The 15,939-nt window shown below is 43.7% G+C and overlaps 1 protein-coding gene across 1 annotated transcript; it reads right to left on the bottom strand.

Moving 5' to 3' along the window:
* Positions 1 to 3,290: 3,290 nt before the first annotated feature.
* LOC115176392 (polyhomeotic-like protein 1) lies at positions 3,291 to 12,210 on the bottom strand. The gene is made up of 15 exons (XM_029736409.1): positions 12,013 to 12,210; positions 11,279 to 11,400; positions 10,746 to 10,859; positions 9,263 to 9,328; positions 8,995 to 9,138; positions 8,742 to 8,906; positions 8,523 to 8,604; positions 7,679 to 8,397; positions 7,453 to 7,594; positions 7,049 to 7,221; positions 6,841 to 6,907; positions 6,307 to 6,394; positions 6,048 to 6,219; positions 4,665 to 4,911; positions 3,291 to 4,263 (listed from the first exon to the last, which is right to left on the bottom strand). Exons 2-15 carry the CDS (start codon positions 11,393 to 11,395, stop codon positions 4,112 to 4,114), a joined length of 2,448 nt encoding a protein of 815 aa, XP_029592269.1. The 5' UTR covers positions 11,396 to 11,400; positions 12,013 to 12,210; the 3' UTR covers positions 3,291 to 4,111.
* Positions 12,211 to 15,939: the final 3,729 nt, after the last annotated feature.

The raw sequence follows: 15,939 nt of genomic DNA, 5'->3' as shown, positions 1-15,939 counted from the left end.
AGCTCAATAGGGTTGATATCCGGTGACTGTGCTGGCCACTCCATTATAGACAGAATACCAGATGACTGCTTCTTCCCTAAATAGTTATAGCATAGATTGGAGCTGTGCTTTGGGTCATTGTCCTGTTGTAGGTGGAAATTGGCTCCATTTAAGCGCCATCCACAGGGTATGGCATGGCGTTGCAAAATTGAGTAATAGCCTTCCTTCTTCAAGATCCCTTTTACCCTGTACAAATCTCCCACTTTACCACCACCAAAGCACCCCCAGGCCATCACATTGCCTCCACCATGATTAACAGATGGCGTCAAGCACTCCTCCAGCATCTTTACATTTTTTCTGCGTCTCACGAATGTTCTTCTTTGTGATTCAAACACCTCAAACTTAGATTCGTCTGTCACTTTTTTCCAATCTTCCTCTGTCCAGTGTTCTTTTGCCTATCTTAATCTTTTATTTTTATTGGCCAGTCTGAGATATGGCATTTTCTTTGCAACTCTGCCTAGAAGGCCAGCATCCCGGAGTCGCCTCTTCACTTTGAGACTGGTGTTTTGCGGTTACTATTTAATGAAACACGTTGAGACTGGTGTTTTGCGGGTACTATTTAATGAAGCTGCCAGTTGAGGACTTGTGAGGCGTCTGTTTCTCAAACTAGACACTCTAATGTACTTGTCCCCTTGCTCAGTTGTGCACCGGGGCCTCCCACTCCTCTTTCTATTCTGGTTAGAGCCAGTTTGCGCTGTTCTGTGAAGGGAGTAGTACACAGCGTTGTACGAGATCTTCAGTTTCTTGGCAATTTCTCGCATGGAATAGCCTTAATTTCTCAGAACAAGAATAGACTGATGAGTTTCAGAAGAAAGTTCTTTGTTTCTGGCCATTTTGAGCCTGTAATCGAACCCACAAATGCTGATGCTCCAGATACTCAACTAGTCTAAAGAAGGCCAGTTTTATTGCTTCTTTAATTAGTACAACAGTTTTCAGCTGTGCTAACATAATTGCAAAAGGGTTTTCTAATAATCAATTAGCCTTTTAAAATTATAAACTTGGATTAGCTAACACAATGTGCCATTGAAACACAGGAGTGATGGTTGATAATGGGCCTCTGTACGCCTATGTAGATATTCCATAAAAAATCAGCCGTTTCCAGCTACAATAGTCATTTACAACATTAACAATGTCTACACTGTATTTATGATCAATTTGATGTTATTTTAATGGACAAAAAACAAGGACATTTCTATGTGACCCCAAACTTTTGAACGGTAGTGTATATATTGTATATCAGGGATGGGCAACTCCAGTCCTCAGGGGCCTGATTGGTGCCACACTTGTGCCCTAGCCCCAGCTAACATACCTGACTACAATAATCAACTAATCATGATTTTCAGTTTAGAATGCATTTCATTTAATCACCTGCGTTTGCTAGGGATGGGGAAAAGTGTGACACCACTCCGGCTCCCGAGGACTTGAGTTGCCCATCCCTGCTGTTTATGAAGGTTTACAAATCTTGTCTTCAAAATGATTGTGTAATAGGAGTAATAATATATGACTAATAATCATTATTTTTGTTGTGATTTGAGGGACTGAAAGAACACATGGGTGGAGACACCAGGCTTCATAAGAGATTTATAAGGTGTTTATAAGTTGTTTTGTTACACTTCATTTATCATTTTAAGTCCAAAAATATATGTAGCAACTAATGATTCTAGCTTTAAATACGTCTGTCTCATAAGTAGGGCCGGAGTTTAATTCTCCTGCGGAAAAACTCGGGACCCTGGTTGCGCCTCAAGTTTGTTCTGGTCAGGTCATGTGATCATGAAACCTCCCGGAAGAGGAAGCGAAATCTGTCACTCCTTTTTTCTGGTTCATAAACAGTTAATGAAATTTAGCAGACCAGACCCAGCTGCTAAATCCATGGAGACCGGAACTGTGACAATTTTTGTTCTTTGGTAAATGACCTGAGTGGGACATTTGGTACAAGCTATATGGAAGGTCAGAGTTCAGTGGTTGATGTTCTACTGTAAATAAGCACAAACTGAACTCACATTATTTGCACACTCTCCACAATGTGAATCAATGTAAAAGTTTACCAATGTCAATTAAAACCATTCACACTGATGCTTTTTCTCATCTGAATTGGTCAGCAGTACTCTGTTCCAGTGGCTCCCAAACATTTTTGTCTTTTGAATTCTTTTGTCATTTTTTTTCTACTTCTACTTAATGCTTTTCTACAAGCCAGGTGTTATAGGAGTTTGGCCTTGAATGATTGTATCATATGGCAGTGAGAACCCTACAAGTCATTCAAATGCCACTATAGAGTCAGGGCTAATTATACTGAACAAAAACAGTTCATATGAGGAAATCAGTCAATTTAAATAAATTCATTAGGCCCTAATTTATGGATTTCAATTGACGGGGAATACAGATATGGATTTATTGGTTACAGATACCTTTAAAAAAAATGGGCCTCACAATGGGCCTCAGGATTTCATCGCTGTATTTTTGTGCATTCAAATTGCCAATCGATAAAATGCAATTGTGTTTGTTGCCCATAGTTTATGCCTGCTCATACCATAACCCCACCGCCACAATGTTGACATTAGCAAACCGCTCACCCACACAATACCATACACATGGTCTGCGGTTGTGAGTCCGGATGGACGTACTGCCAAATTCTCTAAAATGACATTGGAGGGGATTTATGGTATAGAAATTAACATAACATTTTTTGCTAACAGCTCTGGTGGACATTCCTGCAGTCAGCATGCCAATGGCACGCTCCCTCAAAACTTGAGACGTCTGTGGCATTGTGTTGTGCTACAAAACTGCACATTTTAGTGGCTTTTTATTGTCCCCAGCACAAGGCAAACCTGTGTAACGATCATGCTCTTTAATCAGCTTCTTAATATGCCACACCTGTCAGGTGGATGGATTATCTTGGCAAAGGAGAAATGCTCACCAACAGGGAAATAAACACATTTGTCCACAAAATTAGAGAAATAATATTTTTGTGCCTACGGAACATTTCTGGGATCTTCTATTTCAGCTCATGAAACCAATACTTTACGTTGTGTTTATATTTTTGTCCAGTGTAATTCTGGTCCCGGAGGGCTGACACATTTCTAGTTTTCATCCTCTCCTAATAAGGGACTGGTTCAGACCTGGGACACCAGGTGAGTGCAATTAACTACCAAGTAGAAACAAAAAACAGAAGTGTTTCAGCCCTCCAGGGCTGGAGTTGAATAGTCCTGAGAGTCTGTAGCAGCCATATACAAACAACACTCAGAGCTAAAGAGCATAGTTCCAGTAACAGGTGTTTATTGGTAGTACTGCACACAGTATCTCTCCTGTCAGGACAAATACCCATATTCAGGTAGTTCAGTCAGTTACTAATACTCACTACATCCTCTCCATGAAAAACTTCCACACCAAAATAATAATTTTGATTGTAGTACAAAAGATCAAAGCTATAAAACAGAGTCGTATCTGGTGAAATAAAAAAAACAATTTGTTAATTAAAGCTCTTTAATGTCCTTTCATACACTTGATTAGAGCCTGGCTGGACTGACATCTACATTAACATTACAAATCCACTTTGTAAAAAGAAAAGTAAAGTGAAATGGACCATTTTCAATAATAACACTATGGTTATAGCACCGTTGAAATGTAGAAAAAGGCAACTTGAACTGTCCTAGCTAGCTAGCCACGGTTACTGTAGTATATGTTTCTCCTGACAGACACAGACACACACAGACACACAGACACACACACACACACTTTGTCAGTTTACCTCACAAACAGGAACACTCTAAAGACTGACTATCAGATGCCCATGCTCACCTCTCACTCATAACTAACAGATTTCTTTTCACATTCAATGTCCAGGAAAGTCAAAGCATATCCTAATTATTTCCCCTCTTACCTATATTCAACCCCCTTCTCTTTATCTCGTTTCTAAAATGATTGATGTTTATGGTTAAAATCAACCCCCATTTTCCCCTCCCTTTCAGTCTTGGTCTCAGGCTTGAACGTCACTAATGCAAGTCTAGTGTGGGTCCCAGTTTGAAGTTCAATGGAACCCCTCTTCTTCCTCCTCCCTCCCTCCCTCCTTCCCCCGTCAGTCTCGTAGGCTGTTGATGAAGGCACAGATCTTGAGGGCGGGTCCTAGTTTGATGTTCATGGTGGAGATTAGGTGTTCTTCTCTGAGTAGCAGCAGAGCCTGTCCGTCAATCTCCTGGGACAGGAACTGGGCTGCCAGCTCCTCGCAACCTGGGAGGGGAGAGAGAGTGAATACGCTATGAAAAGGGACTGCTCACTAGCAATGAACATCAACCTAAAATACACATTGGCGTGGGTTATGGAACAAACCAGAACTGTTGGGTTTCTCTGATCTAATTCAGGGTTACCCAAACTGAGTCCTTGAGCCCCCCCTGGGTGCACATTTTGTTTTTTGCCCTAGCACTACTGATTCAAATAAGCAACTCATCATCAAGCTTTGAATCAGCTGTGTAGTGCTAGGGAAAAACCCAAAACGTGCACCCAGGACCCAGTTTGGGAAACCCTGATCTAATTAACCAGTTGGCCATGGGTTCCATTATTACAGATTCCCCTACTATGAAGACTCTTTATTCATTGTTTACTTCACTGACTGTTAATGAATGAGTACTGACCTTGTAGTGAAGAGATGAACCTGCAGACCTCCTCCACACCCCAATGGGCGGGGCTCCCAGACAGGAAGTTGGCCTCGTCCAATGGGAGGCTGCCTTGAGCCGAGTCGTCCAAATGTGGATCGCAGTGGGCGGGCCTAGGGCAGGAGAGGGAGGAGCTAGGGGAGAGTGATGGGGAATCTTCTTCCTCCTCCTCCTCCTCTCCGTCACAGCTGGACACATCCTCCGAGCGACTGGACTCAGAACGACACTACAGCCAATCATAGAGAGAAGAGTGTCATACATGTAGGCCTGCACAGTTTAAATATGGTACTGGAACTGACCCTGTATGTATGCATGCATGTATTACACATACATATTGAACAAAAATATAAACACAACATGCAACAATTTCATTGATTTTACTGAGTTACAGTTCATATGAGGAAATCAGTCAATTGAAATAACTTCATTAGGGCCTAATCTATGGATTTCCCTACTGGGAGTACAGATACGAATCAGTACAGATGAAGAAAAAAAAGGGTCTCGATCTTGTCACTGTATTTTTGTGAATTCAAATTGCCATCAATAAAATGCAATTGTGTTTATTGTCCGTAGCTTAAACCTTCCCATGCCATAACCCCACCATGGGGCACTCTGTTCACAACATTGGCATCAGCTAACCGCTCGCCCACTTGACATCATGTGGACTGCGGTTGTGAAGCCGGTTGGACGTACTGCCAAATTCTCTAAAACAACGTTGGAGGCGGTTTATGGTAGAAAGATTAATATTAAATTCTCTGGCAACAGTTCTGGTGGACATTTCTACAATCAGCATGCCAATTGCACGCTCCCTCAAAACATGTGACATCTATTGTGTTGTGTGACAAAACTGCACATTTTAGATTGGCTTTATATTGTCCCAAGCACAAGGTGCACCTGTGTAATGATCATGCTGTTTAATCAGCATCTTGATATGCCACACCTGTCAGGTGGATGGATTATCTTGGCAAAGGAGACATGGTCACTAACAGGGATGTAAACAAATGTGTGCACGACATTTGAGAGAAATAAGCTTTTGGAGCGTATGGACATTTTCTGGGATCTTTTATTTCAGCTCATGAAACATGGGACCAACACTTTACATGTTGCGTTTATATTTTTGTTCAGTGTAGTATGCTTACTTACTTTATCGTGTTCTTCTTATTTTCTATCTGGTGTGTTTCAGTTGTACCTTGTTATTTTTAGTGTTACATTGTTATTGATTACTGCAGTGTTGGGGTTAGAGCTGGTTAGAAACTCATTTTACTGTACTTGTGTATGTGACATTCAAACTTGAAACAGGAGGAGAGTAAACAACATTTCTATTGCATTGACTCTTTCATGGATCAGAAACATCCACTTTACCTCCTTGACAGGCAAATGTCTGCCGGCTATTTTAGCGCAGGCGATCTCCGAGCTACTCCTGCGAGGACCCCTGCGTCTGACGATGCTGTCTGGGGGAACGGGAGGACCAGGCGGCCGTGCAGAAGCTCGCCCCCTACTGACCTGGAAGTGGTGACTGCAGCTCACATTGTATCTGGAGGAGAGTGGACAAAGCAGGTAATAACAAGGAGTCAATAGTGTTGGCTGCATAGTGAGAAGACAGGTGAGATGGCTAGGGTACCTCTTAGCGCAGGTCTTGGAGCAGAACCTCTTGGAGCCCCTGAACTGGCTGGCTGGAGCCAAGCTCTCACAGTACTCACACTTCAACACTGGTGAGGAGAGAGTCAGACTGTTAGTACAGAGATGACTAGGGGTCAGAGGAGGCTGGTGGAAGGAGCTATAGGAGGACGGGCTCATTATAATGGCTGGAATGGAATAAATGGAACGTTGTCAAACACATTACAATGAGCCCGTCCTCTTATAGCTCCTCCCACCAGCCTCCTATGCTAGGGATGACAACTACTGTACAGCATCAAGCTATAGTACTGCAACCTCTCACAGACAACGGGATCAGAGGCAGAATCAAGCTATAGTACTGCAACATCTCACAGACAACTGGATCAGAGGCAGAATCAAGCTATAGTACTGCAACATCTCACAGACAACTGGATCTCTGATCCAGAGGCAGAATCAAATTTTTTAAAAGGCTAGTGCATCAGTCAGCTGTTATGGAGTGTATTCTTTAAGGAAGGTAGAAAATATACCACCCACTAACCTGCAGGGCCTCCATTGTCAGCCTGTTGAACACCCATAGCTACAGGCTCCTTCACTGGCCCAGTCACCTGTCAATTAATGTCAAGTTTGGGTGTTAGAGAAGGATAAGTTCTGGCCCTAAAGCAAAGTTCTGTGCAAACAAAACCCCATCTCCTCTCCTGATCCATGGTAAGCAGGTAGCTAGGTGCTAGCCAGGTATGTGAACTCACAGGGAAAGGCTCAGCTCCCTCCTGGATGACAAAACCCTCTATGAGGTGGGTGAGGACCTGAGGTTTGACCACCGCCTGGGGCAGAGGGGCTCTGTCTCCCTGACCCCCCACCCCCCAAGACAGGGGCAGAGACAGGGTGGGGGGAGAGGAGAAGGCTGGCACCGCTTTAGGAGCTGGAGAAAGAGAGCGAGAGGAAGTGAGGGAACCAGGGTAGAAAAGAGTGTGGGTGAAATGTCAAAAGTTTGGGAATTTACACTATTGATTCAAAAAACAAACCTGAATTTACCAAATATGAATCATGCTGTGTTTTACATCTTAACCCTAAATCCTTGTATCAAGCAATCGCCAACCTTAGATAGGATTCAACTAAACAAGAACATACAGTATATCTTCAGACATCTTACCTGAGTCCAACGTGGGGGCGGGAGATAGAGGAGGGGCAGAATCTCTCATTGGTGGACAGCAATGTTGGGAAGGTTCGACTGCCATCTCATTGGTTGCATCAGTTTCCGACTTCCTCTTCAATGAGCCAATTGCAGGCTTTGCCTAATGCAACAGGAAGAGACAAGTTTTGATTAACACACAACCAGACGCACACATCCCAACTCTTTTAGTTTCTAAGAGGGTTACCGTGGTGTTCCCTCCAGTAGAGGCAATAGCGATGCCGTTGTCCTGGTGGCAGCAGCTTCGGGCCTGTGCCAAAGCCTGGGAGTTTCCTACTGAGCCCTGCCTAGCTCCCACCAGCTGGACTGGGACATGGGGTGGGTGGTGGCCCCCAGTGTTGGGCGGAGCCGGGAGGATAGGTGGAGGGTGGCGTGGGGGCAGCTGGACAGGTAAGCGATGACCCTGTGAGGTTTTGGGCTGTATGTGCACAGGGCCAGAGCTGTGGCTCACCTTGTCCATGTTAGTGTTGGACTGCTGCAGTGGCTGCACCACCAAGGTCTGGGTGTTGACGTTAGTTTTGGGGGCGACTGAACCTATGGGGTAGCCCTGAGAGGAGGTAGGAACGTTAGAGGTGGGGACTAGGATGTGCGTCACCGTGGCAGCAGGGGTAACCGTGGTTACCGCCTGGGCCTGACAAAGGCCTGAGGGGGAGAGGAGGAGCTGGGAGAGAGGGAGCGTGGGAGAGTGGGAGGTGGGAACTGAGGTGGCAGAGGTTGGGGTCATATTCAGCTGGTTTCCAGTCTTGACATTCATACTGGGGAAAGCAGTGGCAGTGGGATGAGTGTAGCTAGTCAGTTTGGTGGCCATTTGTTGCTGCTGGGGTTGTATCTGCTGCTGGGTGTTCTGAGAGAACTGCTGCTGTTGCTGCTGAGGATGCTGTTGTTGTTGACTAAGAGAAAAGTTGGCTGATAAAGGGAGAGTTTAAAGCATGTTTAAAGTTAGAATGAGAGACAGTTCTTTGTATCTTAGTGGCACACAAACTGATAGAGAATTGTGTCTGCATATTGGAGGCAAAGATAAGTCCTTTCACCTGCGTCTCTCCTGTCTGGAAACTCCGTCTTCACTGCGGCCACTCTGGGAGTGGAGATACAGTGGAGAGCCAGGTTTTGCACCTGAGAGAGTAAGTAGAGGGAGAGAGAAAATAAGGCAAACAATTAGAAACAATATTATCTATGCAAAATCTTAACTGCAGAGACAATTGTTGACTGAAAAAAAGAAAATGCTTCTCACAACATTAAGTGGTCACTACCTGGTCATTGTCGGATTGGGCATTGGAGATGGGAGGGACTTCCTGTTGCTGCTGCTGTTGCTGAGGCTGTTGCTGTGCAACTGTTGCTACGGCAGCCGTTGCTGTGCCACCAGGCATGAAGATGAGCTGGGAGGCTGCGAGGGGTGCCCTGAGGGAGCGGTTGACCTGTGGGCTCATAGGTCAGAGGTTATTGAATATAAAGAGGCTCCTTCTCAATTGACAAAAACATCAGTCTTCTCCTCGTTCAACTCACTCTCAGGTACATCTGGCCCTGTCCGGCTGAGTTCCCACTCAGCAGCACTGATTGGCTGAGAGCTGATGATGTCACTGATGTGGCAGGGCCGAGGGGGCGGGGATTGGACATGGTCCCTCCCCCAGAGGTGGTGCTCAGATTGACCTGTGACAAGAGAGAAAATGTTGATGCTGCCATATGTCAGGAATCTCAAAGAAAGCTAAGAAATTGCAATTAAGGATAACAATGCTTGCCACGTTTTATTTGAATTATTGACTGTGAAACTTACAGTGGTGGTTGCTTGGGAGACACTGTGGTTGGGAGAGTTGGACTGGCGACTAGCAGCAAGGGTGGCCTTAGAGAAAAACACAAAATGAAAGAGGTCAAGAGAAAGTAAAAACTTTGAACGTTGTGACAGTGCAGTGCATTCCTCTGCTTAGTGTTATTACCTGTTATTGTGTTATTACCTGTTATTGTGTTATTACCTGTTATGTAAGGGATAATCAACAAGGGGCTATGTGTTCTATGGAAAATAATGAATGACGTGCAAGGTGTGTTCCACGACGCGCTAGCGAAGTGACGTTCCACGGGGTTGCATTATTTTCCAGAGAACGCAAAGTGCTGAGTTGATTATCCCTTTTATACCATGGCTATAATTTAACACATTTGCCGGTAGAAATGTGTTAATTTGCTGGTAGAAATGTGCTTAACGTCTACTGAAGTAGCTAGCAAGTTCACTAGATAGCTACAGTTGTCTTAGTAAACAAACAGACTTGCTAGTTTAGCTAACCAAAATGTCATACCTAGCTTGCTGCTATGAACATCAAATTCAACAATACCAATGTTTTCAGTTCAACTTTTGCTTTCAAAAGAAGCTCAAACAGAACATGCAAGAATGAACTATAGCCATTGAATTCTACCGTGTGTTATAGGGCAATAATGCATGCTCTAGAATGCCATTCAAGCCTATCAGAATCAACTATTCAACAATGCCATGGTATAATAGTGTTATTACTTGTTGTGTTACCTGCAATTGTGTTATTACCTGTTATTATTGCGTTATTAGCTGTTGTGTTACCCATTAGTGTTATTACCGTAATTTCCGGACTATAAGCCGCAACTTTTTCCCCAGGCTTTGAACCTCGCGGCTTAAACAATGACGCGGCTAATATATGGATTTTTCCCGCTTTCAAATTTTTTTTCTAAAAAAAAACACATTCTGTGACGTGCTCAGTTTTTTGGTGGCATGAAGCTTTCATTAGACCAATGAAATTGCCGAACGGGTTATGGTCAAACAACTTTTTTGTTTACTGTTTAGATTAAATCGAGCGCTCTCAAACTTCCCATCATTCTGATTACGGTAGTCATTTTGTCACCCTCATCATGGCAAAGACACGGAGAAATGCATATGATGCAGCTTTCAAGTTGAAGGCAATTGATCTGGCTGTTGGAAAAGGAAATAGAGCTGCTGCACGGGAGCTTGGTCTTAATGAGTCGATAACACGTTGGAAACAGCAGCGTGAGGAATTGACTCAGTGCAAAAAGACAACTAAAGCTTTCAGAGGAAAGAAAAGCAGATGGCCCGAACTAGAAAATGAGCTCGAAGACTGGGTCAACACACATTATGTTCAAAATAATATATTTTTTAAATTCAGTGGGTGCACTCAATAGTCCGGAAATTACGGTACCTGTTATTGTGTTATTACCTGTTCTGTTACCTTTCATTATGTTATTAGCTGTTGTGCTACCCGTTATTATTGTTTTATTATTACCTGTTGCACAGCAGCCAGGTTGTGAAGCTGCTGGGCACTGTTGATTTGCTGCTGCAGCATGAGCTGCTGGAAGTACTGGGCTGCGTTCGGCTGTCTCTGCAGCGCCTGAAGGGCCTAGAGTGTACAAATCACCACCATCATCCTCAACATCATATTCATTAAGATTAACATCACTTTATTGTTCAAATACACACAAGGTCCAAGCGAAATCTGACTTCCGCTTTTAACCCAACCACTACGAAAGACACACATACAGGTATTTTTTGGAGAGGTGTGGGGGGCAGCGACACTGGGCGCCGGGGGAGCTGTTGTTGTGGGGGGGGGGGGGGGGGGTTAAGTGCCTTGCTCCAGGGCACAACTGCAGGCAATGGCATCTAGGATTTGATACCAGCAAACCTCCAGTATGCACATGCTCTTCTTGACTGGTCATTCCTAGGCAAGGCTAGTAGTTCAACATTCAGTGCAGACAGTCGCCCTACTGTCAAAGATAATGATTCATGCTGCAGGCCTAAAACATTTTTTTTTTTAATCACCTGCACAGCTTGCCTCTCATACAGAGACATGTGGGCGATCTGGGGAGGGCGGGAGTTCCCAGCAGACGGAGCATTCCCATTGGTAGAGCCCGTGTTCTGGTCATCACCTGCATCCATGCTCTCTGCACAAAACACAGATGTCAATCAATATCTTACAGTACTGTCAAATAATACTTTTTTCTTTCTTATATGAAGATATATACCATAACAATTGCAAAGCAATTTTATTACCTAGAAATCTCTATTCTCAGTAGCAGACATTTGACCTCAATAGACCCCTACCCAGTTATCACGTTCTAATCTAATCTATAAATTAACTGGCCATAACTGCTAAAGCTATATCTTGCTGTATGTTGTTGCAGTTCTTAGCTATTCTTAGCTAGCGAATGCAATGGGTGAAATTGTCATTAGCGGTAGGAGGCCGGCTGGCTTTCAACAACATGTTCGATGACCGAAAGGGATGCAGACAGGAGGGAACATGGACTGACAAGTGTGCTTTTCCAAACGTTTAAAACGTTAAATTAGACATTCAAAATTAAGGACAGACAATTGCGTTTGATATTAGATAGCTATATAATTTACTTTCAATGACTGGCAATGTTGAATTAGAACAAAACCTAGGCGAGATCATTGCAGCAATAGTGCACCTGGCTAACGTTAGCTTAGCTAGCTAGCTATCAAGCTAGAGCTAGATAATAAGTTAATTGCAAGGCTTTGTGAAATCTTTCTCTTACCTCAATCTCCTGAACCTTTATTTTTTACCTTTTTAATATAAAATCCAACTTTTATCCGTAAACGTTTTACGCATTTGCTTTTGGAAGGAATCTTTGGTGTTGTTTTTCTGATTATTGTGTGAAGCAAACAACGGTCAGGCAGATGAAAGAAATCCCGCCCCCTCTCATTCTTTACCATTCCTTTTCCGGCGCCAAAAATTACGTCATTGAGATGCATCAGAGACAGAACAGTAGCCCAATCTAAAATCGACCCCAAGACCCTACACCCCATGCACTTGTGGAGATTTACGACAATTTGACAGGTGTTAGTAATATGGCAATAGCTCTACATTGCCTTCTGATAATCGAGGTAGAAGTTTCTCCATATTGTTTACAACTGTCAAATCCTCTCTTATACATTATTGTGGATGCTACCAGGATAGTCTTGAATGAATCGTGAATAATGATGAGTAAGAAGTTACAGATGCACAAATAGCATACCCCCAAGACATGCTAACTTCTCACATCATGACAATCAGGGGAGGTTAGCATTTTTGGGGTGGGGTATGATATTTGTGCGTCTGTAACTTTCTAAATCATCCTTACTCACGATTCATTCAGGACTATCTGTAATCATGGTAGTATCCACATTAATGTAGAAGTGTTTAGAGACATAGTATATTATTATTTGTCAATAAAAGTGACTCCAAAATGACACAATACATTATTTAGCATTCATTTCAATTGAGCACAAAATAATCAGAAACAACCAAAACAAACAGCAAATGCATCCAAAAAGTTTGAAGAGTCACAAGCTTGATGTAATCATTGCGTGCTAGGAATATGGGACCAAATACTAACTACACTTTTGACTACTTTAATACACATATAAGTGAATTTGTACTTTAGGTCTCCTAAAATGGGGGGACTATGTACAAAAGGTGCGGTAATTTCTAAACGGTTCGACCGATATGGATGAAAATACCCTCAAATTAAACCGGACAGTCGGCACTTTATTGTATCATTTCAAATCCAAAGTGCTGGAGTGAAGAGCCCCCCAAAAAATGATCACTGTCCCAATACTTTTGAAACTCACTCTTTTTTTATACCCGTGTGTCATTAAAGTTTGCTTTGCCTGCCTATTTCAGGGATTTAGAAGAATGTCTACTATTTGTTTGCTATTTTGTTTGCTATTGCTATTTTATACAAAATAGAAGGGAAAAATGTGTAATCTTTATAATTTAAAGAAACAGAGGGAGAGTAAGAGGACTCACATACTATAAAGTTCATGCACACCTGAAGACACAACTCCAAATAGAAAGCTGACATGACAGAGAGAGAGTGTGTGACGTGCTCTCACACCAAACAGGACATTCCAGTTCAGGATGACACACAGCAGTGGAAACTAAGGTGGAGACTCAAGCAACAACAGTATCTGCCATTGACAAAGGCTAAATTGTACAGTACAACATATCACTCGACCTATGAACAGTAGTACATTTCAGAAAGTCTACTGTTCTCAGCAAGGGTCCAAATAAAAGGCCTGGAAGACTTCAATGAAGCCACTTGAAAACGACAGTAAGCCCATCTAATTATTTGTTGTAGAATAACAGATGCGTAATAAAGATTTTGTATAATTTCAGCCAGTAGTTTTGAAAGTAGAGCTCACGAGCCAAAACGGGTCCCCGAAAATTGTGCACAATTGTGTATAACGTCATCCATTTCGTATGATATTTTTTCCTGCAATTCGTGTGATGTTACAAATACCAATTTCTACAATATGTTGCTAATTTGTAACTGCTTTGGGGCCTGTTCAATATCTTTAACTGCACTGGAAAAAGGTTGATGTATGTTTTGTGTTTCTTTTATTTGTAGTCATTGTTGTTGATATTAGAGGCATTTTTATCAGAAAGGATGAAATTTGATGTAATTTCCTTTTTGTATCAATAGGTCCACACCCCTTACATTGGGAGTTGCCTCTTTTAGGCATATGCCAATGATTACACCACTATCATGGAGAAAAGAAACTGACAAGAGTGAGAGAGGATATTGTGAAATAGTGGGCTGGCAGATCCCAGTCTTCTCTACTTTGAGGTTTGAACTGATTGTGAGTCACTTCAACAAAGCACCAAACCACCCAACTGGTCTTTCTTTTCATTTTCCATTTCCATCCACTACAGAGGCTAGAGTCTCTGACCGCAACTCTGGCCAACATGACAGGCTTCCACATGAGATCGTAGCTTTGGCAGAGGAGGAAGAATGGGAAACAGAGGAGTGAAGGAACGACAGACAAGGGGAAAAGGAGGTAGTGCCGAAGGAGGTGAGGAATTAAGACCTCCAGTTAAGGGAAAGAGAAGCAAAGGGCGGGGGAATAGGGCAGAAAAATGTGCTCTAGGTCAGGAAAATATTGGAGGAAAGGGTGCAAAGACCGGTGTTGGAAAGGGTGGAGGCAGAGTAGGAGCAGCATGGAGTAAATACAGAGAGGGGGAAGTTGCAGGCGGAAGTACAGAGCTAGTAATCAAATCCGTTATAAGTGTCACAAATGTCAAAGGAACAAATGGAAAGGGGAATGTTAGAGAGAATGGAAAGGTTGAAGGGATAGAAAATGGAGAAGAACTCAAAGTAAGGGACGGAAGTCCAGGAAGACGAGGGAGAGGAAGAGGAGGAGGGAGAGGAAGGGGAGGGACTGCAAATAGAGACGGTCTAGGCCAGGGAGATGTAGAACCAGTAGAACTGAAGATAGAGAAGAGAGGAAGAGTGAACAGAGGGGTGGGTGGGAGAGGTAATGGAAGTTTGGGTGTAAGAGGTGGAGGGGGAGCTGGATTGGGAGGAGGGGGTGAGGATGAGGTAGGACAGAGAGGAGATGTTGAAGCAGGATATAGCACTGTGGTTGGTGGAAGACCAGGAGAAGACTCACATCTAACCCAGCAGGACTACCTCCAGCTGATGAAATCATTGAGCGTCAGGCTCCCTGAAGGTGTCCTAACCCCACAGGTGATTGAGCTGGCTAACATGGAGAGCAGAATCCAGGATGCCCAGGCCATCATCCTAGACCTGGAACACTTTAACATCCGGTTCAAAGCCGTTCCTCGACTGGGCTGCCGGGAGGTTAAAAACTTTCTGGCCATGAAAAGGGACGGCCAGGTCCTTCAAATCACCAAATTCCTCTTCTTTGACCAAGAGGATGATAAAGAGCAGCGTAGGAAACACTGGAGGGAGAACAAGACCAACACAGGCCGAGGGTTCAGGCTGAGGAATAGGTACATGGGTGATACGGCTGTCTCAACACCGGCTATGTACACCAGTGCCACCAGGAGTTGGGCTAGGTTGGAGGTGGGGGAGGTGTCTTCGATAGTGACTAAAGGAACCAGAGTGAATGTGAAAGACATTGAGAGCAAAGAGTATTGTGACGAGTCAGAGTTTTGGAGGAACGGAGTGTCACCCGGGCCTCGGAGGTTCGGTATGTTCTTCCAGAATGAAGCAGATGAGTTGGAAATGCTCAAGTTCTTTCATGAGCTGGGAGAGGGCGGGTCAGGTGGAACCAGGACAGCATCATACACCAAAGGCAACATGGTGGAGTATGGATTCCTCAGCGGAAGGTTGGACTTCCTGGCCCAAATCCAGACGGACAATTCTGGAAAAAACAGAAAGGCGGCTGAAAAGAAGAAACGTGAGCGGCTCGTGATCGAATGCAAAAGCACTACCGGCAGCACGGTTGGGAAACTGGTCACTAAAATTCCCAACAGTAACAAGTACAGCTACCAGGTCCAGACCTACATGTACATTCTGAATAGGGAGGGGGAGGTAGAAAAGTGTTCTCAGATGAAGAGAGCAGTGATGATTGTGAGACACTACCACCAGGGAGGGGACCCTCCCAGGGACTTCCACTGGAGTTACCTGCAGATAGAGCCCTCTGTCCAGGCTGAGATAGACAAGCTGAGGACCCTA

This window comes from Salmo trutta, chromosome 37 (assembly GCF_901001165.1).
Source record: "Salmo trutta chromosome 37, fSalTru1.1, whole genome shotgun sequence".
Classification (NCBI taxonomy): domain Eukaryota; kingdom Metazoa; phylum Chordata; class Actinopteri; order Salmoniformes; family Salmonidae; genus Salmo; species Salmo trutta.
Note: the sequence above shows the minus strand (reverse complement) of the source record. Positions and strands in the feature narration are given on the sequence as shown.

Coding starts and splice junctions, on each gene's coding strand:
- LOC115176392 (XM_029736409.1), bottom strand. CDS start 11,395: ATGGATGCAGGTGATGACCAGAACACGGGCTCTACCAATGGGAATGCT. Junction 6,395..6,840: donor TGACAATGGAGGCCCTGCAG/GTTAGTGGGTGG, acceptor TCTCCTCACCAG/TGTTGAAGTGTGAGTACTGT. Junction 6,220..6,306: donor TCCAAGACCTGCGCTAAGAG/GTACCCTAGCCA, acceptor ACTCTCCTCCAG/ATACAATGTGAGCTGCAGTC.